The sequence below is a fragment of the Myxocyprinus asiaticus genome, chromosome 13, assembly GCF_019703515.2.
Source record: "Myxocyprinus asiaticus isolate MX2 ecotype Aquarium Trade chromosome 13, UBuf_Myxa_2, whole genome shotgun sequence".
Taxonomy (NCBI): domain Eukaryota; kingdom Metazoa; phylum Chordata; class Actinopteri; order Cypriniformes; family Catostomidae; genus Myxocyprinus; species Myxocyprinus asiaticus.
In genome coordinates this window covers 46987130-47014185 of record NC_059356.1, presented here as the reverse complement: position 1 = coordinate 47014185, position 27056 = coordinate 46987130, and the positions used below count along the sequence as shown (strand labels likewise).

Genomic DNA, 27056 nt, shown 5'->3' with positions numbered 1-27056 from the left:
TTTGCATGTTCAAAAGATGTTTTAAAGATTTAAAGAAGATATTGAGGTGAAAATTGTACTAGCTAAGCTAAGTAACTGAATAAAGACTTAGCATGTTCTCATGAGTGTTCTTCCTCTAGGGGGCGCTTTATGGCTCATAAAGCCGAATCCACTGCTTGATCCAGAGTTTTGTTGTTTACATTTATACACTAAAAGTATATTTGTTTAAAGTATTCATTCCAAGAATGGATTCCTGACATAAAAATTTAAATCCGACTGGTAATCGTAATAATATTGAAGTAGTAGTAGTAGTAATAAACCACAAGGTAATTGGTCCATTCTAGTCAGCGCTGAGAAAAGTAACACTTACCAAGCGACATCGCTGCAGTTGCGCTGCTTCAGTAACAGTTTGGAATAAAAGAGAAACTGAGAAACTTCAAACTGAAAATACACAGTGAAGAGGTACTTAAAAAAATAAAAATAAAAAATAAATAAATGGATAATTATTTTTCAGCACCATCGGACCTGACCAATTAGAAAAACACCTTAAAACGTATCTATAATGATTTTTGATAATGTCATATAAATTGATTGATTTCTTTTACACACATAAATTCAACTAAAAAATAAAACTAACAAACATCAATAATGGAGTCCTTTCCATCTTCCTCAGTTTTATTTATATGTCAGCACATAGTCGTTATACATTACATTTACCCCGGGCACTTCTGCATCATTCACCTTACAGAAACCTCTTTAACATATAAAACACAAGTTTAATATCATATACATGAAGAGCAGGGACCAGACACGACGAGCAGAATTCCAGTACGTCAAAGGTTTTCCAAATCATATATTCCACAAGTGATTTCAGAAGTATAAATACAATTCCAGGCTTATTTTATTATTATTATTTCATCTTTATAGGTTTAAAATCACTATTCTGCATCCACAACAGAGATCAGACCCGATCTGACCGCCGTATGATACTAGTATATTTACGCTTCATAGATGTGTGTGATGTGAGACAGAGAGAGAGAGACAGACAGGTTGGAGGTATCTTACAGTCGCACTTGAACTGAACATCAATCGTCTCATAATTGATGTTCTAGTTTTCGGTTTTCCTCGCTTTAATACTGCAGTTCTGTGATGAAGCAAATCTTTACACCGTGGTTCGTTTCGTCTTGTTTTTCCCATGTGGATGTTCAGATGTGTGCGTGTCAGTCGACGTACATCGGGGAGCTGGGGGACGCGGGCATCTGATCGAGGATCCTGCAAACGTAGCTGGCCACATCTACTGAACGCTCCTCGTACATTTGAATGAAAGGATGTTTCTGCCATAGACAAAGAGACAGAAAATGTTGGTTTCTTTAAATCTTTACCTGAACCAAGATGACTGACGGTGTAGTTGAAATAAAAATGTTTAAGTTAAAATGTATATTTATACATGAGGAAAAGTGTATCTTTTATGAGCCGTAACTAGTCACAATTTCTTTCAGATTTGTTCTTAAAAATCCTGTGATGGGATAAATGAATATTTACAAAGTCATAAATATTACATTTATTTGTTCAACTAATACTAGGTCTTAAAAGCTGCATATTTAATTATTATTATGCATATACACATGCATATATACAAAATGCGGAATTAAAAAAAAAGAAATTAGTTTTATATAGTAGTGGAGTATAGCACATCCAGGGTTCCTACATAGGGTTGCCAACTGTCCGGTATTACCTGGGACGTCCCGTATTTTGGCCAAAATTACAACGTCCCACACAGGGTGCCTCTTGTCCCGTATTTCAGCGGCAAAACCCTTAAGCACCGTCCCGTATTAAAGAGCTCAATATGCTAAAACGTCCCGTACTGAAGGAATCATGTTCAGTTTTTAAGCACTTACAATGCTCAAGTGTCCTGTATTCAAAAGGTAAAATATATTCTAAAATATATATATATAATTTCTGAGGGTTTTTTTTTTCTCAGTATTTTTCAGTCCTTCATGATTACTATACAAGAATAACAAAAATAATTAAAAAAATTATCCAAATTATAAATACTCACAAACAAGTTTTTAGCCGATTAAATATTTAATGAGCTGAGAATAATTCAATTTTTTTTTTTTTTTTTTTAATTTGCATTTATTTTCTCTTAAATCCACAATAGAAATTGTAATATATATATATATATATACATACTATTTATTTTTTTAGACCTGGAAAAGTCCATTTAAAAGTTCCCTAATATTTCCAGGTTTCCATGATAGGTGACAGCTGAAGGTTAAACTTTTTTTTTTTTTCTTCTCTCATGGTTATAAACTATGGCTGTTAATAGAATAAGATAATCATAATTGACCCTTCGCTAAGCTCCGCCCCCCTTGGTTACGGTTGCCCGCTCTGACAAGCTCTGCAGAACTCCCCATTGGAATGAATGGGAGATTGCCGTGGACGGAGAGTTTTTTGCCAAAATATTCTCATAATCGGAATGGATAATATTTTTATGTGGGCTGGTATGAAGAGTGACACTGTAATGCATATTTATCTGAAGATTTTTGTAAAAGAAATTGTTAAATTACACAGTAATTTGAATAAAAACTGTGGAGAATGAATCAGAATCAAGGCAAACGATTATTACAGTCACTTGAAAAGAGAAAAACTTCATTTAATAGTGATTACACATCTAATAACATGAGCGTAAGTGAACAGAGCTGTTTATAAGTCTCATAACACACTCATTTTGATGCTGTGAACTGTTTATTTACTATCACTTTTACAATAACTTGAATCAATGCATAAATGAATTAACGTTCAGTTATTAGCTTTAATTTATCTTGGAACAAATGTAGGTGTCGTTGCAGATGTTATATGTTCATTTGGGAATGAGGAATGACACAGTTTAATCCATAACATGTTCTTCTCCAGATTTATATAAAGATTATTTTTTATAAAGAAAGAAAAACACTGAGTGTATCCTCTCTGGGTAACTCGTCTCACTATTACAAATGACCCGGCAACAACATGTTTTACATTTTTAATTTTTATTTTGATAAAATCCCGTTTAAAAGTACTCAAACACACGTTACTTCCATAGGGTCTTATTGGAAAATAGCAAACGTGTGTCAGAGTAATGGCGGCAGGGCAACAGTTGCTAAAACAGGATTGGCCAGAAGCGCTTTTAAGGCGGGGCTTAGCGAAGGGACAATTAATCTCATTATTTCCAAACAGTCTTTAGAAACCAGAATGAAACTGTTATAATGTCAAATTGTAATGTAAGCAATCTAAAGCTTTATTTTTTCTACATTTGTACATTTTACACTTTTATTTATTATTTAGATATTTATTTTCCCTGCGGACCCCCTAGCGCATTTCAGTTGGAAAACCCCTGCACTAAAAGACAGTGCCGTCACTGCTTGACACCTCAACGATCCTTTTATTATCAGGAAAATGCAGCAAACATCACGGAAATGTTACTTTAGAAGGAAACAGTAACTCACCAGAAGCTCTTTGTACTTTGGCCTTTTTGATTCGTCCTTTGTAAGGCTGTTCCAAACAACAACAATAAAAGATTTCGTTAAAACACTCGAGAGCAATTCAAGTCAAATTTATCACAAGTGCAATCTTTGCCAATCAATTATGCAGACTTAAAAAAAAAAAAAAAAAACACTGTTGCAGTTCCTATGCATTAGCAGCAGGGGGCGTCATGCATCATATAATCAGATAACACAAATCTGGGCCATCCTGTGTGATGAGTGTGCAAAATCTTCAAAAACAGGAAATGCTCTAGATTGTGCTCCAGAACAGGACTGCTCATGACTGGAAATGTCTGTTGTTTGTGTGTGAGAAGTCTCACCACAGGTTGACAAAGTTGATGAATTTGGGGGAGAACTGTCTCTCTTCTGAGCTGCTGAGCTGCGGCGGGTCGCCCTTCACCACCTGTGTCAACTGATCAAACACACTGTTCCATTTCGGGTACGGAAACCGTCCTGTGGCCAGCTCATACTGAAAAAAACACACATGCACACAATATTTCAATATATACAGTACCGATCACACACAATCAGTTTAGCAATATGCAATCACTAGCACAGAGTCACACACACTCAATCACACGATGAACAGAACTCACCAGTGTGATTCCCAAACTCCACACGTCTGACCGGACGTCATAGCCCTGTCTGGAAGCACTGGGGTCTATCCTCTCCGGCTGAGACACAGAGAGAAATAAACGCAGGCAGTGAACGATTAAGTCAACATGAAATCAACATTTACCCCGTTTACTTATTAAAACATTTTGCTGGCAAAGGAAAAGAAAACATATGATATTCATTTCTCTCGCTCTTATTACAAACACAGACTTTCTGTGCTGGTCCAGACACGTTACGGGTTTTAGCACGATGAAACAGATGCGCTCCAGTCAGCCGCTTCCTGCGAGACTGCAGTTTCATAATAACAGCTGTAAATGCTTTGTGAATGATCTCATTCCTAGTAAACACACACACATATTACTAATGTCTACTGATTGATGATGTCATAATGGACACTGTCCTCAAGGGGAGACTCGCAGTGAGATCACACGCTCAGATTAGAGTATGACTACTGCACAGCGGAGGTTCATTCATCTTCAGAAACATGCTTACAAAGCTGTCTAAATGAAAACATATCATGAACTTCTATTGTTTCTATATAAATCTAATGATGGAGACTAAAGACTCAATATCAACCATCAGACTGTAATGTAGGATATACATCTGCTCTCAAAACCACTGAAGATACAATAAGGAGAACAAATGAGGCAGGATTAATGAATGAATTTGTAAATGAATTAATGGTTAACTGAATGATTGTGGAAATAAAGGAATGAATGAGTAAACAAATTAGCAAGTGAGTGAATAATTGAATAACTGCATGATTTCAAGAATGAATGTGTAAAATGAGTGAATGATTGCAGTCACTGATGGCATGAATGAATGCATGAACAAATAATCAAGTGAGTGAATGAATGATTTTGTGAATGAGTAAATGACCGCATCAATGATAGCATAAGTGAATAAATTAATGATTGTGTGAATGAATGACTGTGTGAATGAGAGAATGATCACAAGAATGATAGCATGAATGAATGCATAAATGACTGAATAAATGCGTGACATAATGAGTGAAGGATCGCATTAGTCAATCACAGCATAAATGAGTGAATGAACAAATGACCTAGTGAGTGAATGACTGTGTGAATGAATGGATGAGTAAATGAATGTGTGTGAATGAATGAGTAAATGACCCTGTGAATGATAGCATTAATGAATAAATAAATGACTGAGTGAATGACTGAATAAATAAATAAAATGAATAAATAAAAAATGCATGATGGATAAATTGTTGCATGAATGCGTGACAGAATGAGCGAATGATGGCATAATTCAACTATAGCATGAATGAATGAATTAACAAATGATCATGTGAGTGAATGTTCAAGTGAATGAATTGTATGAACGAGTAAATGCATCAATGACAGCATAAGTGAATAAATTAATTAGTGCAAATGAATGGATGAGTAAATGACCACATCAATGATAGCATTAATGAATAAATAAATGACTGAGTGAATGACTGAAACAATAAATCAAATGAATAAATAAAAAAATGCATGACTGGATAAATCGTTGCGTGAATGAATGCGTGACAGAATGATGTCATAATTCAACTATAGCATGAATGAATGAATTAACAAATTATTAAGTGAGTGAATGTTCAAGTGAATGAATGATTGTATGAACGAGTAAATGCATCAATGACAGCATAAGTGAATAAATGAATTAGTGCAAATGACCACATGAATGATAGCATTAATGAATGAATAAATGACTGAACAAACAATCGAGTGAATAAAAAAAATGCATGACAGAATGAATCTTTGCATGAATCAATGTGTGACAGAATGAGTGAATGATTGCATAAGTCAATGACAGCATGAATGAGTGAATGAACAAATGATCAAGTGAGTAATTGTTTAAGTAAATAAATTATTGTGTGAATGAGTGAATGATCACATCAATGATAGCATAAGTGAATAAATTAAAGATAGTGTGAATGAAAGGATGAGTGAATGAATGTTTGTGTGAATGAGTAAATGACCACATGAATGGTAGCATTAATGAATAAATAAATGACTAAGTGAATGAGTGAAAAAAAAAGATTGAGTGAATAAACAAAAAAAATGCATGACTGAATAAACCGTTGCATGAATGAATGCGTGACAGAATGAGTCAATGATAGCATGAATTAATGAATTAACAAACGATCAAGTGGGTGAATGAACATGGATTATGATTGATTGTGTGAATGAGTAAATGATTGCATGATATGATGCATAAATTAATAAATTAATGATTTTGTTAGTGAATGAATTAGTGAATGATCACATGAATGAGAGAATGGGTGAGAATGAATGAATGAACAAATGACTGTGAGTGAATTACTAAATGAATGATTGAGTAAATATATGCATGAATGAATGCGTGACAATGAGAAAATAATCGCACGTCAATGAGGGCATGAATGAGACAAATTATTGAGTGAATTCATTTTTAAGTGAATGAATGACTGTGTGATTGAGTAAATAGTTGCATGAATGATAGCACAAGTGAATAAAATAATGATTACTTTAATGGATGAGTGAATGAACGACTGTGTGAATGAATGAGTGAATGATCACCAGAATGACTGCATAAATGAGAAAGAATAAACAAATGACTGAGTGAATGACTGAACGAACAATTAAGTGAATAAATGAAAGAATGCAAGACTGAATGAATCGTTGCATGAATGAGTGACTGATCACATGAATGATAGTGTGAATGAATGAACAAACGAATGAGTGAACAAATGATGTAGTGACTGACTGAACCAATGACTGAGCATCTGAATGAATGAATGAATGTGTGAATAAATGAGTAAACGTTCACATGAATAATAGCATGTGTGAATGAGTGAACATCACATGAATGAATGAACAAATGATCAAGTGATTGAACCAATGAATGAGTGAATGAATGAATGAATGAGTCTTACTGCCATATACGGTCTACAGCCAGCGTCTCTGGTTTTGGCGATGGAGTCCACCAGCTGCCCACTGATGCCAAAATCACAGAGCTTAATGTTCCCTGTCCTGTCCAGGAGGATATTTGATGGCTTTATGTCTGCAGAGGGACCATGAAAGAGTTTCAGTCGGAAGATCTCATTCTCATCTAAACAAGAACATACAACCAAAAATATTCCAGACTTTAGCTGACATCAGCACGTTGCCTCTCTTACCTCTGTGAATAATTTTCAAGCTTTCTTTTAAGTGGTTTAGTGCTTTCACAGTCTGTAACGACAAAGGACAGAGAACATGTTAACAACCTAAAACAACTACATCTCTTATTAAACATCAGACAGGAATTAACGAAAACTCACAGCTAAAGTTATTTTTCCTAAAATCTCCTCTGGAATCACTTCATCTAAAGAGGAATAAACGTATTTGTAGAATTTGTCGAAGGAGATAGACATGAGCTCCATGCATATCCAGCAGTCCCCCTGTGATAAAGAGAAAACACTCTAAGTGTCTTTGATAGGAAGACAGCACTAACAACAGTAATGTGAAGGTTAGACAGACAATCAGACCTCTCTGAAAAGAGCCCCGTAAAACTGGACGATGTATGGACAGTCACTGCTCCTCATGACCACATCCAGATCCATCAGCAGCTGCTTCTGTTCTCGCTCGTCTACCGTCGACCTGATCCTCTGTCAGATGCACACACACACACACACACACACACACACACACACAAGCATGAAACTAGAGTTAGAGTATTTGAGTTTGTCTGTGCTGCTTTTCAACTGTTTTTCTAGGTAACGATGCGCTAGACAGACTGTTTTGCACTTTGCATTGTGTCTCGCACAGGAGCGGCACGTTTTCTAGATGGCGTGTCAAGTTATCAAGAACTTCAACTTCTAAAAGTGCGTCTCAAGACACTTGCGTTATGTTCTATTTGTTGTGTGGTGTCTAGATTTATTTAGAGCAAGAACACATTCGATCTGAAAGGCCCCTTGCAGTCACAGAATTTGACTTGACTATCAGTATAATGTCTGGTCCAGATTAGAGCGAACTCTGGCAAAGAACTGCCCATTTCCAACAGGAAGAGACTGTCCGACCAACCAAAGTTTATGTGACATTTAAGGCCGGGTAAATCTGAAGCCACCTCCATACTAGTATGTTTTCTTTTGTAAACGCATACATTTTGCTACGTTAACGTCTCTTATCCGCATACTGTGCTGATGATTAAATTTGCATGGAAAACCAAAGTAAACTTTTTTTTTTTTATCCCCTTTGCTCACAATTTGGAATGCCCGATTCCCACTACTAAGTAGGTCCTCGTGGTGGCACGGTTACTCACCGCAAGTTATAAGTCTCAGTTGCCTCTGCTTCTGAGTCCGTCAGTCCACGCATCTTATCACATGGCTCGCTGTGTACGACACCGCGGAGACTCACAGCATGTGGAGGTTCATGCTGCTCTCCGCGATCCACACACAACTCACCACGCACCCCATTGAGAGCGAGAACCACTAATCGCGACCACAAGGAGGTTACCCCATGTGACTCTACCCTCCCTAGCAACCAGGCCAATTTGGTTGCTTAGGAGACCTGGCTGGAGGCACTCAGCATGCCCTGGATTCGAACTTGTGACTCCAGGGGTGGTAGAGTATACCACTTTAATATTGTTCAAAGACTTGATGCCCTGAACAGGTGACCAGGTCTTTCTTGAAAGTGCTCATTATGGCAGCCTGGTACCGAACACGACTTTGTTTCCTGGTGGACGATGATCACTGACTCTAGGAAAACATGTAAAGGTAGCCAGTAAGACTGGAGCTCTTGTTGCTTTTGCGTGCAATTTTCTTTAGGCGGTCTATGAATGGTCCACTAAGGTCCAACCAGACTGAACACATTTTTTATGGTACAGAACCCACATGAAAGACTCAATCATTTAACATATAACTGAAACAATTCTGTCAAGGACATATGTGCTTTCTCTCTTACTTTGACGGCCATGATTTTTCCGCTAGGTTTGTGCACCATCTTGTTGACGGAGCCGTATGCGCCTCGGCCAATCTCTCCCATGTCCTTCAAGTCTTCTGCTGTGAAGTCCCAGTGTTGCTCTGGAGAGAGCTTCAGCTTCCCAGATGACTCTATACTGTGATTTCGCAGTCTTTCTCTTTAAAACACACACACGAAAAGAGAATAGCAGTCAGAAATACACAAAACCAAACGTCCAAACATTGGGATATTTTCAAACATCTTGAAAAATATCCACCGAAGGCATGTATTAGTCCTTAGCTTTAGAAGATGAGGTCCACTTGCCTACTTCAGATTCTGTTCTGGTTCAAGAACTCTATACATTGGTGAAAGTTTTCAAATAATTAAACCATTGGTACCTAATTCTACTTTTGGAGGTCCACCTTATAGCAGAGTTAGGTGTATAATCATCAATTAAAACAAGGCTGCATCCCAGATTGCATACTTATACTATTGTTTGTGTGGGAAAGTGCATTCTTTTGGGTATGTACAGTAATAAGTTAATATGCTAGTATTCAGTGTCTTGATGGTTCATCTTCGTTTAAGCATAGTGTCAGATCTAGAAGAGCTGTCTGATCAGTTACAGGCGAGGCTGTACTCACATGTGTGGATTCTGGAACGGAAGTCCGGCCGTGTTCAGAGTGATTCTGGAAGTAGGTTTGATTGGAGGATTGGCAAAATTTAACTTCAGGGCTTTACGTTTACCTGATTGAGGAAGAGACCCTTGTATTAAAAACCATAGCCATGATCTTTCAGCATACAAAAGGGGAAGACAACATTCACAGGTGTGTTGTGTAGAGATGGCAAGAGATTGAGATGTCTAACTAAGTCATGGATGAAGGAGGGTTGTGGGTATACGACAGATGTTCACTAGAGACATGCACATCTGAGCACCAGGAGAGGAAACCAGAAGCCAGATTTCCTAAAGCCATCAGAACGATGTTGAAGTTTTAACATGTACTTAACACAATGTGGAAAAATAAAAGTAGATAACAGCTTTAGGAAATCTGGCAGCAGAAGACAGTGACTGCAGTCCAACATGCACAAACCCTGCGTTTAACAGAACCAATCAACAAATATTTCCCCATCTATGTTCACTCTTAAAAACAATAGTGCTTTAAAAAGATCTGATCACATTCAGACATGAAATGGAACATCTGAAATGCAAAAAAAAAAAAAAAAAAAAAAAGGAACAAAGAAACTTACCTTCACCACATGCAACACCCGGCTCAAACCAGTTACAAGATCATAAATAAATCAGTGATCTGTCTCTTTATGTTATAGACAGCAGAGAATGCAGCAAGACAGCCATAGTGCACACTTTGCTCAGTTCATCTAGTGTGTGAGTTGCAGCGCCCACTATAACCACTAAAATAGCCACAATAATAAAGCAGCCAATGCAAACAATATGACAAAATCATACCAATAGTGTCATATTTTGTTGAAACTACAACTTTAAAATCTGAATTACTGTATTGATGGAGAATACACAGGAGCCAACAGAACTGGGACTTGTTTCAATGGAGAAGACAAGCTAGTGTGCAAAATTGGCTAATTAATAATAATAATAAAAAATAAAAAAAGTTAAAGTAAAAGCAACATGACTCTCCACAGAGTGTTTGAGAGACTCTAGACTGGGGAAAACTGACTTCTTTCCAAAAATAAGGAATGTTTTCCTCTCTCCCTCTCTCTGCGACACCACAAGAATGCAAGGATACAAAAAACAGAGGAACAACATCCATTTTCTGAAATCTCACAGCATGTGCAATCATGTCTCAACAAGCTCATGTTTGTTTGAGAGCTGCATACGCCAAAACATCCCCGCAACACTAGGAAACAAAATGCAAAATGCAAACGGGGGGTGGGGGACAGTGACCACCCCAAAGCAATATTTGCTACATTGGTTAGTAGATAACCATCTAAACCGCCAGCAGAAAAACACACCAAAGCTTCCATTACAATGTTTGAATAAAACTCAAAAATGTATCAGTACAGAAGATCCATGCATGATTATTTCAATAATGTTGGAAAAAAAAGGGGAAGATTGATTTTGCTGAATTTAACAGACTGATGAAAATGAGGACCAATCAAGTCTTCTCACTCCAAAGTCAATGGAAGCTCTAAGCTTTAGGCTACGTCCACATTAACCGGATACATTTGAAAACAGCGTTTTCACTTTCAAAATGCTGTCCATCCACATTGCACTTTTCAAACATTTTCCAAAACTTGCTCGTCCATGCTAAAACATATGAAACCTCTTAATTCCCTTTACTAAGCATGCAACAAAATCACTGTTTCATTTACGGTCTGAAACACAATAGACCTTATTCACGCTAGCGCCATCTTTGATTTTTAATGGGAATGACAACCAGGCTGTGAGGGATAGACTTAGTCTCTTCAATGGCATGAAAGGTATAAAGCTGTAAAAAGCTCCTAAATCACAACTATGAGACTATCCCTCACAGTCCCGTTGTCATTCCCATAAAAAAATATATAATATAGCGCTAGCGTGAATAAGGTCTATTGTCCTTGTGTTCCGTCTGCCTGACGAAGACCCGAGTGGTTAAAACGTTTTTATAGCAGTGAGCCGTTCTCTCCTTGTTTTATTAATTTTGTCCATTTTTGATCGCGCACCTGCCGTAATGTTTGGAAGTGCGTGCGCATACTACTTCTACTTTTAAGATTGTACAAAGTAACATTAATCTATAACAACGCTATCAAAGTGGACGCCATGGGACTTGTTTGTCTTGTTTTGGTTTGAATGGATCACATGACTGCATCACATTACAACAAATACATCATCAATTTCAGACATGTCTGTTTCCACTGTCCACACTACAAAGTGAAGACACTTGGGAGAGTGTTTTCGAAAAGCTCAGTTTTCGTATTAGTGTGAATGGAAGGCCAAAACATAAAAGAAAAAAAATATTTTCTTAGTGTGGACATGGCCTTAAGACTTGTGCTGATTTCTCACTAAACTCGAAGTTACGTAGTCATTTGGTGCAGATGTTCGAATATTTGAGCTGTCAAAAATGACAATTGATAGCCGATGCCAAGGAGAATCCTAGCTAAATGTTTTACAATAAAATACAATACTAATGAATGGTAAAAGGCAACAGAAAGCACTATAAAAGTAGTTTATTACTTTCGCATTTATTCAAAGTTTTCTGAAGCCAAACGATAACTTGTTTGCGAAAGGAACAGACAGAATTAAACAGAATTTAAGTCAATATTTGCTGAAAAGCATCCCCTCAAGTTTTGCAGTCTCATTCATGTTAGGAAGCATTCAATTATTGCGCACAAAGATGCGATGCACCCGTTGACGTCAATCAGATCTTGGTCTCAAAGTGATTTTGGTTGATCTAAAACTCTCTCAGGACAGACTGTAAAGCCACCCGCCACCACTAGCAAGCAAAATGGTCAGTCCTAAACCAGCACAAGCCTACCAGACCCCGTGTGAGGATGGATTAGTGTCGAGCAGAGGACAGACTTCCCCAGACCAGTGTCAGACGTGAACAGAGCGAACAGACACGGTTTAGGGTTGGCTTACTTTGGGGAACTCCAGACAGGTTTATCTGAAACCCTGGTGGTGAGAAGAACAATGAACACACTTCACTCATCAATACACAAACATGGTTTAATTTGGAAAACAACTTCCTTTATCTAAAACTATTCACAGCCTCTGTTCAAAGCCAATGTTAATTCTGTTACCTGTTATTATGTGTTATCTAGCACACTAATGTGAATGTGTGTTAGTCAACATGGAACAGCAATGACAACTTATTTTACTTCCATAAAGTGACACATTTGGGTGTTTCTTCAACCTCGGGCACTAAGCAGCACTGTGGATTTGTCCACTAACAATATACAACAGTGTATCTACATGCATCACAGAAGATTAACGTAATTTTTTGTCTGAAATTCATGAAAGTTCCCACCACAGTCATTTCCAGCAAATCTCAAATTCTGTATTGTGTTTAATAGAATTCTCTGATGGAAATTACATTTTTACTGTTTTTTTTTTCCTGTTTTTTTTATAAAACTTCTTTGACTTGCTTCTTTAACTTTAGCCTATGTTCTACATCTAAACAAACAAATGCGTGTTGCTAAAAACTTAAACAGTTCGGCTTTCTCAGACTATATGAAGTTGCTAACATTAGCTGCCTTACTAACAATTAGGCTACACCAGTCACCGTGGTCTGGACACCGGATTGCAAGACTTTATTAATAAACAAATAGATGTTTTACTTTTGTTAAAATTAATTAGATGTCATCATCTCTGGCATGGATGACAAGACAATAAATTTACTAGTTGATAGCCTAGTCTTTCTCACTTTAATGAAAATATAAAAAATGGTCCATTCAGACTTTTACATTTTCTCACACGACCCCCATACTTGGGTGTACGAATGTAAAGAAATATAAAAATATATAATTTGAACGTAAAAATATTCAAACAAATACTGGACTGCTTTCATTATGCTTCAAAACGAACAGATGATCTTTTAACATTCATATCCAAGTGCACTTGATTGATAAACTCTATAAAATATTTTTTTTGTAATTAACATTTTTTTATTTAATCATACAATAACAATGAAATGCAAAACATTATATATATATATATATATATATATATATATATATATATAATAAAAACAACATTTAAACCCCACAAACCCCCCTCCCCGCCCCCCCAAAAAACAACCCTGTGGTCAAACATAAGTAAATATATAGAAATAAAAATCAAACAGACACACATATATACATATAAAAAAAAAAAAAAAAAAAATATATATATATATATATACATACATACATACATACATACATATAAAAACATACATACATACACATATATATATCTTTTTTTATATATATATGTATATATGTGTGTATGTTTGATTTTTATTTCTATATATTTACTTATGGTGGGGTGTGGAGAGAGTAGTGTAATATAGTTAGTATGATTATTATGACAATATGTCTGACAACACCTTGACACGCCTCACCGCTTCTGGCACACTGTAATGTGGAGTGACGAGACCAAAATAGAGCTTTATGGTCACAACCATAAGCGCTATGTTTGGAGAGGGGTCAACAAGTATTGTGCTCCTTGAAACAACCACACCATCTTTTTCCAGAGCAGCCTGTATTTCTCCTGAGGTTACCTGTGGGTTTTTCTTTGTATCCCAAACAATTCTTCTGGCAGTTGTGGTTGAAATCTTTCTTGGTTTACCTGACCTTGGCTTGGTATCAAGAGATCCCCGAATTTTTCACTTTTTAATAAGTGATTGAACAGTACTGACTGGCATTTTCAAGGCTTTGGATATCTTTTGATATCCTTTTCCATCTTTATAAAGTTCCATTACCTTGTTACGCAGGTCTTTTGACAGTTCTTTTCTGCTCCCCAAGGCTCAGTATTTAGCCTGCTCGGTGCATCCATGCGAGAGCTAACAAACTCATTGACTATTTATACACAGACACTAATTGCAATTTAAAAAGCCACAGGTGTGGGAAATTAAACTTTAATTGCCATTTAAACCTGTGTGTGTCATCTTGTGTGTCTGTAACAAGGCCAAACATTCAAGGGTATGTAAACTTTTGATCAGGGCCATTTGGGTGATTTCTGTTATCATTATGATTTAAAAAGGAGACAAACAACTATGTGATAATAAATGGCATCATATGATCACCATTCTTAAAAAAAAGTTTTTTTGCATGATCAGTCATATTTTCAAAATCAATGCCAAAATTTCACAATTTCTGCCAGGGTATGCAAACTTTTGAGCACAACTGTACATACATACATACACACATAATAATCATACTAACTATATTACACTACTCTCTCCCCACCCCACCCGAGAGCACTCCAAAAACTCAAAATACCTGCCCCATTTCCGTATAAACATATCCAAGCCACCCCGTCTTCCCGATGACACCTCCTCATAAGCTGCCACCCTCCCCACCTCTGTGCACCACTCCGGATATGGGGGTGCACCAGCTGACCTCCAACCCCTCAAAATAACCTGCCTGACGATCATCACACAGGTCAGAACCCAGTTCTCTATATGGCCATCCCCCACATCGATGACCGCCCCATCGCCCACAACACAAAGTCTGGGGCAAAACGAAACCCGAGTGCCAACCTCGTCGCACACAAAATTCTGAACCTTCGACCAGAATTTCTGGATCTCAACACACCACCAAAACCCATGAGCCATGTCTCCATCCTCCAACTGGCATCTCCAGCAGGTGGGTGTGTCTTTAAGACCAAGCCTATACAGTCTAGAGGGGGTCCAATAAAATCTATGCTAAATTTTGAATTGTATAAGATGCACCCTTGCATCTCTAGATGCAGACTTAATGTTTTTAAGAATCTTAGCCCACACTCCTTGCTCCAATGCCAAGTTGAAATCTTTCTCCCAAACTCTCGAGAGAAGTTAAGGCTCCGTCCCCCAGACTCTGAATTAACAGGGAGTAATACACTGATGCCTCATGGCCTTTTCTAAAAGCCGCAATCACCTCTCCCAAAGCATCTGCTTCCTTAGGGGGGTGTGTGCTACTCCCAAAAATAGTACAAAGCAGGTGGTGCAGTTGTAAATACCTATAAAACTGAGGTCTGGGGATCCCAAAATGTTGGACCAAGTTTTCAAACGATCTCAAGACTCCACTTTCATATAGGTCACCAAATGTAGCAACCCCCCTCACAATCCACTCTGGCCAGCAGAAAGGGGACTTGCCAATACACAATCTTGGGTTCTGCCATATGCTCGAGGCAAGATTTAAATAAGTGTCCGATTTAAACAATCTGGACACTTTAGTCCATACCGAGTGTAAATGCGAAATAACGGGGTGTAACTTAACTTTTCCGATTAGTTTGATAGAGATGCTTTGTAATGGCGAAATAGGGGCAAGAATTGCCTGTTCAATAACAAACCAGGGAGGGGCTCTCTCAGGTGGAAGTGACCAATGAGCCAAATGTCTGAGACTGAACGCATAGTAATAAAACAAAATCTTGGGTAGGCCTAGCCCACCTTTGTCTATCGGCCTTTGTAACTTAATAAAATGCAATCTGGGATGTTTACCATTCCAAATGAAGGACTTCGCAATTCTATCAAATTGCTTGAAATAAGAGAGTGGGACATCTACAGGGAGAGATTGTAGCAGGTAGTTAAATTTTGGAATACAATTCATTTTAGTAACATTAACCTTCCCAATCATCGATAAATGTAATGAAGCCCACCTGCCCACATCGCTCGAAAAACTTTTTATTAAAGGGTCAAAATTAACACTAACTAAATCAGACAAATTTGCTGGGAATAAAATCCCCAAATACTTAATGCCCTGTTTGGTCCACTGGAAGGCGCCCGGCTGGAAAGCACACTGTCAGAGCCAAAGCTTCGGATTTAGACCAATTGACTTTGTATCCTGAGAACTTGGAAAAAGAATTAATAATTCTGTGGAGGCACAGCATAGATCTAGTAGGTTCAAAGACAAATAATAAAATATAATCTGCGTAAAACAGAAGCTTATGTGCCACACCTCCCGCAACCATCCCTGGAAAATCATCCTCCTTTCTTATTGCAGCTGCTAATGGTTCCAGGACAAGACAGAAAAATAATGGGGAAAGAGGGCAATCCTGCCAAGTGCCCCTTTCCAGAGTAAAATAATTTGAAATTAATCCATTTGTTTGTACCGCTGCTACAGGATGTCTATAAAGTAACTTAATCCAACCAATAAATGTACTCCCGATCCCATACATTTCCAAAATCTTAAAAAGATAATCCCATTCTACAATATCAAACGCCTTTTTGGCATCAAGTGAGATGGCAGTGACCGGAGACTGATCATTCACTACTGACCACATTGTATTGATGAGACACCTGATGTTATCAGAAGAGCTATGGCCCCAAATAAACCTCACCTGATATATGTATAAGAGATGTCATAACTTTACTTAATCAGTTAGGCAACATTTTTGACAACATTTTTACATCTAGTTGGATCGGGGAGATTGGACGGTAACTTTTACACATGCTTGGATCTTTGTCCTTTTTAAGAATCAGACTGATCCAGGCTTGTGTCATGGTTGGAGGAAGCTTTCCGTCCTTTAACGATTCAGTATAAACTTCTAACAAAAGTGGAGCCAGTTCTGTAGCACAGGATCTAAAAAATTCTGCGGCAAAACCATCTGGCCCCGGAGTAGGTAGGGACTTTATTACCTCGTCAAGCTCCTCCAAGGTTATCTCAGAATCAAGAGTGTTTTTTTGCTCAGTCTTCAGTTTAGGAAGATCTAATGGTTCCACAAAGTTTCTAATATCTTCATCAGTAGATGAAGACGTGGAACTATAAAGATCAAGATAGAACTCTTTAAAGGCATTATTAATATCAATGGCTGAGGTAAAAATTTCACCACCAGCAGATTTCACTGAGGGAATGATAGAAAGAGACTCTCTCTGCTTTATATATCTAGCCAAAAGCTTCCCTGCTTTGTCCCCCGACTCAAAGTATGACTGTCATGCCCTGAATAACCAAAACTCAATTTTCTGCGATAAAATAGTATTATATCTATATTTCAATTGGGTCAATTCTCTGAGGCCATCAGCTGACATACGGTGCTTCAGCTCAGCCTCTGCACTTTTAATATTTCCTTCCAACTCCACGAGTTCTCGTGCTTTGTATTTTTTGATGAATGAGGCATACTGTATGATCTGACCCCTAAGAACCGCCTTAAGTGCCTCCCAAGCCATACCGAGGATACCGAGGACCAGTTGGTCTCCATATAAATATTGATTTCAGTCTTTAACATTTGTTGGAAATCAGGATTTTGCAAAAGGGATACATTAAGGCAGCAACTATATGATTTATTATTCTCTATATGTGGCAACACCTCTAAACTCACCAGAGCGTGATCTGAGACTAAAATGTTTCCAACTGAGCAATCAACAACAGATGAAATGAGGGATTTGGATATAAAATATAAAAATCTATTTAAGAATAAATCTTATGGACTGATGAAAAAAATGTATAGTCTCCACCAGATGGGTTCAAAAGTCTCCAAATATCTGTAAGACCAAGATTTTTACACATCCTGTGACACGTCAATGTTGCTCTAGGGGGCTTACACACTTTTGCTTCACAGTGATCAAGGACTGAGTCCATCAAAAGATTAAAGTCTCCACCCAATATTATATCATGAGGGGTGCCAGCAGCTTGCAACATCCCTTCAAGATCTATAAAAAAAAGCCCTGATCATCAGTGTTAGGTGTGTAAATATTAGCCAAAATCAGACTTTGCCCCTGAATTTCTGCTAAAACAATAATGACTCTTCCTAATTTATCATTAAACTGTTTTAGACATTTGAATTGTAAATGTTTATTTACCAATATAATGACTCCCTTGCTCTTACTTGAGCGAACACTAAAGAAAACATGTCCACCCCTTATCTTCACAAATTTTTCAGCTTCCTTGAAGAAACACTATATCATATTTCTTACGTTTAAGAAAAGAAATAACCTTCCTTCTTTTTATGGGGTGCCCCAACCCATTCACATTCCATGTGGAGAGAGATAGTACACTCATATTAACATTTTACATTTTGATATAATAGAAAAATAAATTGTGTGCCAAAGACAAAATTATGAAGACCACATTTCAACATTAATGCAACAATAAAACCCTGAACTTCCCCTCGAACAAAACAAACAGAAAAAAGAAAAACATGCGCATTAACCCCGCGCACGACAGCACCAACCAGCGTCAATCCCTTTAAACACAAAGAGTCCACGTACGCCTACGAGAGCCCCCGCGACAACTTTGCCATCAGATTGCTCAATTTTGTCTCACATATTTGTTAGGCAAAATTACATAATATCCAATATTTTGTACACAAAGAACGTGTAGACTCATTCACAGAACTGTCTCGAAGGTGTGTTCCTTCACAAAACAAATTCCAGCCGATACAAAGCCGTTCAGTTTCCTCAGTCAGACAAATGAATCTTCAGTGAGCTAGCTGATGAGTGCAGCAGATGACATAATCATTCCAATGTCCCACGAAAATACTCCACAAATCATACTCCAGCCAACAGGAGGCATAAGCACAAGGAACTGACAGATTCATCCATAACTGTCCCGAAGTAGTGTTATTTAACAAAACAATCTCCAACCGCTAGGCGGAACCAGAACAAAAGGAAACGAAACACGCATCCCAGTTCCTCGGATGGTCAAGAGTCAATTTACTCGGAGGCCACATAAAAGTATATCCCATGATTTACACAGTCCGCCAACTTTATAAAAGACATCCTTAGTGTGGGCATGTAGATATGTTGCGGTCATCCGTAGTGTCTATTCTCAATTTCATTGTAAAAGTGATCTTCCGTCAACGCAAAAGTTTCTTTAAGGAAAAGTGTTAATCCACAAAACAAAACAAACTCCAACCACTCGGCGGAGCCAACGCAAAAAGAAACAAAAATGGCACCCAGCTTCCTCCGAAAGCCAGAGTATGTACAGTGAGTCAATCCACTCACAAGAAAAACACCCAATGATTACTCACCCATTGTTTCAATAAAAGACATTGCCTGATTGGGACATGTAAATACTTTGCTGCCGTCCTTGGTGTTTAATCTCAGTCTGGCCGGAAACATCAGAGCAAAAGTGATCTTCCGCTGATGTAAGAGCTTCTTGCATTCCTTAAACCGATTGCGTTTCTCTCGTCGAGTTAGCAAAGTCCGGGAACAAGAAAATATTGTAATTCTTCTAAGAAAGCTTTCCTTTGCTCCTCGTCTGGCGCAACATGAGATCTTTATCAGATGATCTCAAAAATTTGGCCATATAACAATATAATGTTTTTGTTTTCTTTTACATTTTACAAAGAAATGCACTAAATTAGCACCAATTCAAGTAACATTACATTTTTCCCAAAGTCTAAGTGGGAGGTTGACTAATTGAAAGAACTAGTCCATATATAGGTTGCATATTCATTACAGTGGACATTAAATCTCTTAAACTTTCATCCTTCACAATATCAATCGGTCGGCAGACTGTGGCTATCTGCTTTGTTACAGCAATCATGAAGCCTTGTTCATGATTCGCATCAGGGCATCAATGCCAGTGTCAATCGCGCTTTGAACTCCACATGAAAAGCGCTTGCAGACATGTCTTATTCTGCCTTTTGGTGATAGTTAAGACTTGACATGCTTCTGTGGTAAACAAAATGCACATTACATATTAGGACTGCACCTAACGATAATTTTTTTATCGATTAATCTAATGATTATTTTTCCAATTAGTCGATTAATCTAACGACTAATCTGCAGATTATTCTAAAGATTTTTATAATTATTACTTGATTAATATAACTACTAATGAACCCAAAATAACAAAATAAACTTGTCTCAATATTTCAATATTTTATTAAATCATCTTCTCTTAAACACAAACAAATGTACAAGAAACAAACTGTGCACTGCAGTTTTAACTGGTAATCTCCATTTTACAGTCTAACATAAAATCTCTCCAAAATAAAAGTAAGAACTTGTTCAATTCAAGTAAAAGGAAAGTGCAATCTACATTTAGCAATCCAACAACAAAATAAATTAAACAAATGTAAAATTCAAGTCACTTTCAGGAGGAAAGAGGATTTTGGTTTTCCAAAAAGAGGACACCTTTTTTTTCGCCGGGGGGGGGGGGGGGATAATAGGGTTCAAAACAGCAACTATGAATGCAAACTTTAATACAGTGAAAGAGACACTCTATTAGCATAACAGAAATATATGGACATTTTTATTTATTTATAAAACTCTTTTGAATGTCCATATACTAAAATAAAATATTGATGCCAATATTGGTACCTTCATTTACTATTACTATTATTTTGAATGGCCATGGAAAATGAAGCAAAGTAATAACAAATTTACCTGGTTGCAAAAAGTAGTCCGTTAATTTACCTGATGAACTTTCACCTTTTGCTGACACTTTATGCTTCGTAGAGCTAATGTGTGCTTCTAAATCACTTGCACCTTTATTAGCAACTGACACATAAGTGCCAGCTTTACATGTCATACATTCTGCTTCCCACGGATCTCGACCTGGACGAAAGCATGGGAATTTTGTGCAAATCTTCTGTAAATCTGCACTTTCGTTTGGGCATTGTTTCCACTCAGCTGTCATTTGCTGCTACTGACAAGCAACTGTTTGATGCCGAACACAGCAGCGCTTCGCTTGTTCGCGGAGAGATTGACAGGCAGGAATTTGGCCAATAGTTGCTGTAAGCCTCTTATAATTGACCAACTGGTGTGCGAGAAGGCGGGACTTACAAAGAGGGGTTAAAGCAATGCAAATATGCGCGCCACACAAAGTATTAGACCAGATGCACATCACAAGGCAACTAAAGCCGAATCCCGGACATTTTCGCAAATTTAGAAATCCCTGCCGGACACTTTTTTAAGGTCTGAAAAAGAGGACATGTCCGGGAAGAAGAGGACGTATGGTTACCCTACGTTAGCAGCGGTGCAGAAATAACTTTTAACATGGGGGCGATGAGGAAACATTTAGAAAATCAATTTAAAGTGACTAATACTAACAGAAACATGTGTTGTAACACTAATATGTCATGCTTGGGTGGGGATAAAAAGTAAACAGGACTTACGGTGCTGCCTTGCTGCCGTCTTGACAAAACGCTCCGGGATGCTTTCGCTTCAAGTGTTCGTTCCTGGCGGTTGTACTGCTGTGATAAGCCATTTCCAATTTGCATAGCTTACACAGCACCACATTGTTGGGTCTCTGGCTAAAATACTCCCATGCTTTAGATGACCGAGGGGCGAGTTTTTTTTAGCTGCAGCTTGTTCTTCAGGGGAATCCATGCTTAAACTGGGCGCTGCCATTTGAATTACTCCATTGCGACGCGCCGACGCACGTTATGCAAATCGACGAATTTCTGTAATGACGTCGATTACGTCGATGAATCGTCCCAGCCCAATTACATAGGCTGAAAAATACTTGATTTCTATCACAAGTCTTATCTGGGCCTGTTTTGTATAACAAATAGCATTAAGAGCTCCTTTCCCATCACTTTATCATTAACACAGAACTGCAGGGAATCACTGTTGTATGTGTTTGTTTTGTGTGCATTAGTGTAATGACTCCGGACACATCGACACATTGCAAAGTTTCCGCCCTTCCAACCAGAGTTGCTGGATTTTACTGTATTATTGTTAAAATGTGTTAATCAAGATTAAGAAAAATTAACGAGTCAAACTTTTTTAATTAATCGCATGCGTTAACACAATAATTTTGACAGCGCTAATTAATATGCAATAACCATGTCCTAGCCTATCAACAGGACAGCGTTCCACAAATAATGAAAACATATTAGTAGTGCATTCAGCTAAATCTCTCAAAATATCATTGTACCAGTTTATTACAAACATGAAAATGTTTATTTCAATTTGTTAATAGAAATGTAATTAATTCATAAAGTTATAAGATGTGCTACCAGGAAGCGTCACAGTTTGACACGGACATCAGACCAACGTTTTTCAGCTAAGTAACGCAAGTGAACAAAGCTGAAGAATCGTTCAGAACTGTGCTCAACATAACCAACTCTCCATAATACAGTACCCGTTCAACTCCCAATATTCAGGAAAACACAACCAGATGTTGCCTCACACAAAACTGAACCTTGCTCGCTCAAACTAAACCTTTGTGCCGGGATGTGCATCAGTGAACTGGCAAACATGGAAAATATGTTGACATGCAGAGGAACATCACATACAGCAGTCAACAAACCAGCAGAACATAAAATAATAAAAACCACCAGACTAAGAAATGAAGAAGAGAAAATAAATATGAAACTATGAGGGCAGCTGGAGGGGAACAAACTGCAGTTCTGAGGAAATAAATTTGCAGAGTCTCACCATGGTCCAGCATCAGGGAGAATTGTGGGTAAGTGGAAGGAGATAAAGGGAGAAAAAATAACATGAGGAATTATTCTGTTAAAAATGAAATAGAGTTGTCATATAAGAATCCGTCCAGTTGGGGTATAGGGAATTCAGACCATAAAATAATAAAATATATGTTGAAAAATCATGTTAGCTTATTTCATGACAGACAACAATTAGAAATAAGTTTCATAACACAGAATCAAAGAGAACATGATATAGGAACAATAAATGTGTCATTTCTGAAGCAACAGGTTTATAAAACATAAGCTTTGCCAGAAACCTAAACCAGCTGTCTTACTGCCCATCTAAACAGGCAGTATTTGATATGAAGGTACCTCAGAAGGAAACTGGTTTCACACAGACTTCCAAGGCAGACTAACATAATGACTAATGATCTAGAACAAATTCAAGGGATCTTAACAAAAACCAAAACCAAGCATATATTTTATGGAATATAATGCTTATTTCAAGATAAATTGTGAAAAAGATTTGTCTAGATGCCTGTAGGCAGCATTTTTCAGTTTTCCGACATAGCCATTGTTGTGACTGACTTCACAAAACCTTGTGTTACAGCTAAACATGATATTCTGCACTAATATATAAATCTATATATATATATATATATATTAGCCTATTTTTAAAATTTACACATTTCAATTTCATTACAAATTTCCATTCAATTAAACTGAGTACTCTTGAACAAAATAGAATAAAATGTAAATATATTTACGTTTTATTAATTTTATTTTGTTCAACATCACTCAATTCAATTTGATGGAAATTTGTTATGAAAGTGTAGGTGATTTTTTTTAAGTATAGTTCTACATAAAAATAAATCGGTATACACGTGAAATGAATCTCATGAAAAGCACATCTGGGTCATATTTGATATCATAATATAATATCATATAACAAATATAATATAATGCACAATGAAAATTAAGCTTATTTTCAGACCATTATGTTTTTTCATTGTAATATTATTTTAGAAAATATTAAGCACATTTTCCATATTACAGTACAAGTATCACTATTAAACAATGATCTTTAATTAATATAAGTTTAAACTAAAGGCAGTACAACAAAGTCTACCATGATGTTCAAATACTTTGATTTAAATATTATTTGATTATTTTACTCACATTATGGTACCGAGAATTGGGGAGGAAAATGTGCTAAATTGTCATGAAAATAATGTAACAATGCAAAATAATTATAAAACTAATAATAATGGTCCCATAAAAAGGCTTCTTTAGACAAAAAAATTGAATGTCTTATTATTATTATTATTATTATTATTATTATTTTAATTTGCAATGAAATATGACCCGCAAGTTTCATGAGATTCACCGAAACACACATGGTTTAAGAAGGAGGAATCCTTCTGAGGTTCATTAATGAATTAGTCTACATTTAAACCAACACATGATAACTAGTCCTAACCATTGAAAGAAATGTTTGTAACTACCTGAATCACTCTGACACCTCCAGCATGAGTTCATCTCTGAAAACAAAAAATGAAACGGGCTGCTTTGTACAGAATACTCACACTTACTGTATATGAAATAACTGAGGTTTACTTAGTGGATTTTAGACCAATCCTGAGCTGTAACTGTATATTATTAGATTTATCAGAAAGCAGTGCACATTGAACGAAAAATCTGGACCTTTAGCTAGCATCAAACCGAACAAAATGAGAATAATCCTCATTTCTGAGCCCTTCTGCAATGCATTGATTAAAAGACAGTACATTCATTAATCAAGTAATGGCTTGACTACGGTAAGTCTACTATGTCCACTTTTATAGCAGGTTCAGTCCTCTTGAAATAACATGAAATTGAATGTCCCTTGAGGGGTCCGAACCTACTTTCTTTTACAAGCCCAAATAACACATCACCATGTTGGGTAAGTTACTCAAAAAAAGTCATTAATTACTAACTACTAATTACATCTTCTACAGCGTAATTACATTACTGTACTAATTACTCTGTCTGAAAATTAATTGCATTACTTATTACTAATTACTTTCTAAAACCCTTATCAGCCTCAACCAGATGAAAAATACAAGGATAGACATGAAACTGTTCATTTAACTCTTTCAAATAAATCATATAAAATCAAATAAATTATTCATGAACTGGCCAAAGAATTTAAGGGGGAGGCATTAAATTAGAAAAGATAAATTTTAACATTAGACGTTAAATGTTGATTTTAAATTCACTAGTTTTATATAGAATTGTTTTATAGTCTATGTAGTATTTGACACAATTACATCAGAAGTAACTGTAATTAAAGGTGCTATATGTAATATTGACAACAAGCATTTGAAATGGGTACTGCAGTCCAAATTCAAAATATTGGAGAGTTGTCTGCCCCGCCCCAGATTCGAAGCTCATGCGGGTTGCCAGAATGAGGACCGAGCGAAACTGAAAATGTCAAGCAACGAGCTTTACACTGTAAGGTGATCAGCTAATGTATACGTTTGCAATGTTTTTATTGTTTGGAAATTATAAACCAGCTCGTGTGGATTTTTTCGTGATCCAGTTCATTTGCTGGCTTCCATGGCTGCAGCATGCAGTGTTGTTTGCCTGCAAACTTGTTCGCCTGCAAACTTGTTCAAATCTGGCAACTCGGCGGTGTCAAAATACTATTGGTGAGTGGATCAGTAGGCGGGATCACACAGGCCAAAACATAAACAGAAATTCTGGCCCAGAATGGAAACTTCAAAGAAGAATATACTGGCTATTGCATTGTTATCGGGAAGCCAGTATTTCAACTTAGCATGTTTCCTAATTTCTTTAATGACATATTATGGTCATTTTATGATTTAGTACAGTAAAAATATGACATATAGCACCTTTAAATTACTGAAAAGATTAAGAGTAATCCCTTCATTGAAAAAGTAATTTAATTACAGTAATGAATTACTTAGTAATGCATTACATCCAACACTGCACATCACCACCAAAATAACCAAATACCTTCAAATAAAAATCAAACAAAATTAACATTTAACTCAGACCCACATTTATATGAATTTGAAACTAAATATATCCCATACACACTCACATAAACGCACTATGATCGCTGGTTAAGACCCTAAAACTAACCCACTCAATAATAAATGCACCATATCGCAGATAATGTCCTAAATGTTCAGTGGTTCACAAATGATTTAAACAACACATTAATCTTTCTATTAAAATACACAAATGTGTCTTAAGCTCATATTAGCATTGGCGTTCTGCTAGCCAGTTAGCCATCAAGCTAATGTATGTCAACAAACTCCAATGACAAGCAAAATAAAAAAAAAAAAACCTAACGGAAATATTACATATGTTAATATAATGCTCGAAAAGATATGGACACACGAAATATACATTTTTATGTAATGCATCAAATAAATAATGGAATAAGAAAGCTAAATAATGACGGGCCTGTCACTGTTTGGCTAAAGCGGTTAGCAAAACACTGTCACTACAAATAAATAGGACAATTTATGAAGCATTTGAAAGGAGTGATTCATTTTAATAAACTCAGAGCATGTAAATACAGTTGTATTTAGTCGTAGATCAGCACTAAAGGAGATATTTAGTGTTAACTCACTGAAACACTGTGTTTGTGCCTGAAACACAGACAACCTTTTACATCTGTAAATAATATGGCATTATTATTTCAACAGAAATGCGCAATAAAGTGCTCATGCACCATGCAAGCGTAAACCATTGGCTTAGATAAAGCTTTAGCATTGATCATACAGTGATCTACGGTGTATTTCTGTCTTTCCGGCTGACCTGATGTATTAAAATCCGCATTAGACCACATCAGAGTGGATAATAATTGTGGTCTTGGTGTGTTCTCACCTTGCATGCTGCTCATGGTGCTAATGTGTTGACTTTGGGTCGGGTGGTGCTGTGGGGTGTTGTTGCTGCTGAGGTTTGAGGCTGATGTTGAGTTACTGCTGGAAGTCGCCATTTGGGTTTGAGTTCCAGCAGCAAGTGAAGGGCTGCAATGCAGAGAAAGAGAGG

The 27056-nt window shown here is 36.9% G+C and overlaps 1 protein-coding gene across 5 annotated transcripts; it reads right to left on the bottom strand.

Annotated features, from left to right (window-relative positions):
* Positions 1-628: 628 nt before the first annotated feature.
* On the bottom strand, positions 629-27056 carry map2k4a (mitogen-activated protein kinase kinase 4a). Of its 5 annotated transcripts, XM_051713474.1 has the most exons (13): positions 26892-27056; positions 24497-24532; positions 12633-12665; positions 9685-9787; positions 9047-9221; positions 7633-7752; positions 7426-7545; positions 7285-7336; positions 7042-7169; positions 4100-4177; positions 3824-3972; positions 3468-3513; positions 629-1313 (listed from the first exon to the last, which is right to left on the bottom strand). In XM_051713474.1, exons 1-13 carry the CDS (start codon positions 27001-27003, stop codon positions 1200-1202), a joined length of 1266 nt encoding a protein of 421 aa, XP_051569434.1. In that variant the 5' UTR covers positions 27004-27056; the 3' UTR covers positions 629-1199. The 5 variants fall into 5 exon arrangements, with proteins under 5 accessions (XP_051569434.1, XP_051569436.1, XP_051569438.1 ...); XM_051713476.1 differs by lacking the exon at positions 12633-12665; XM_051713478.1 differs by lacking the exon at positions 12633-12665 and having other exon boundaries at positions 9685-9775.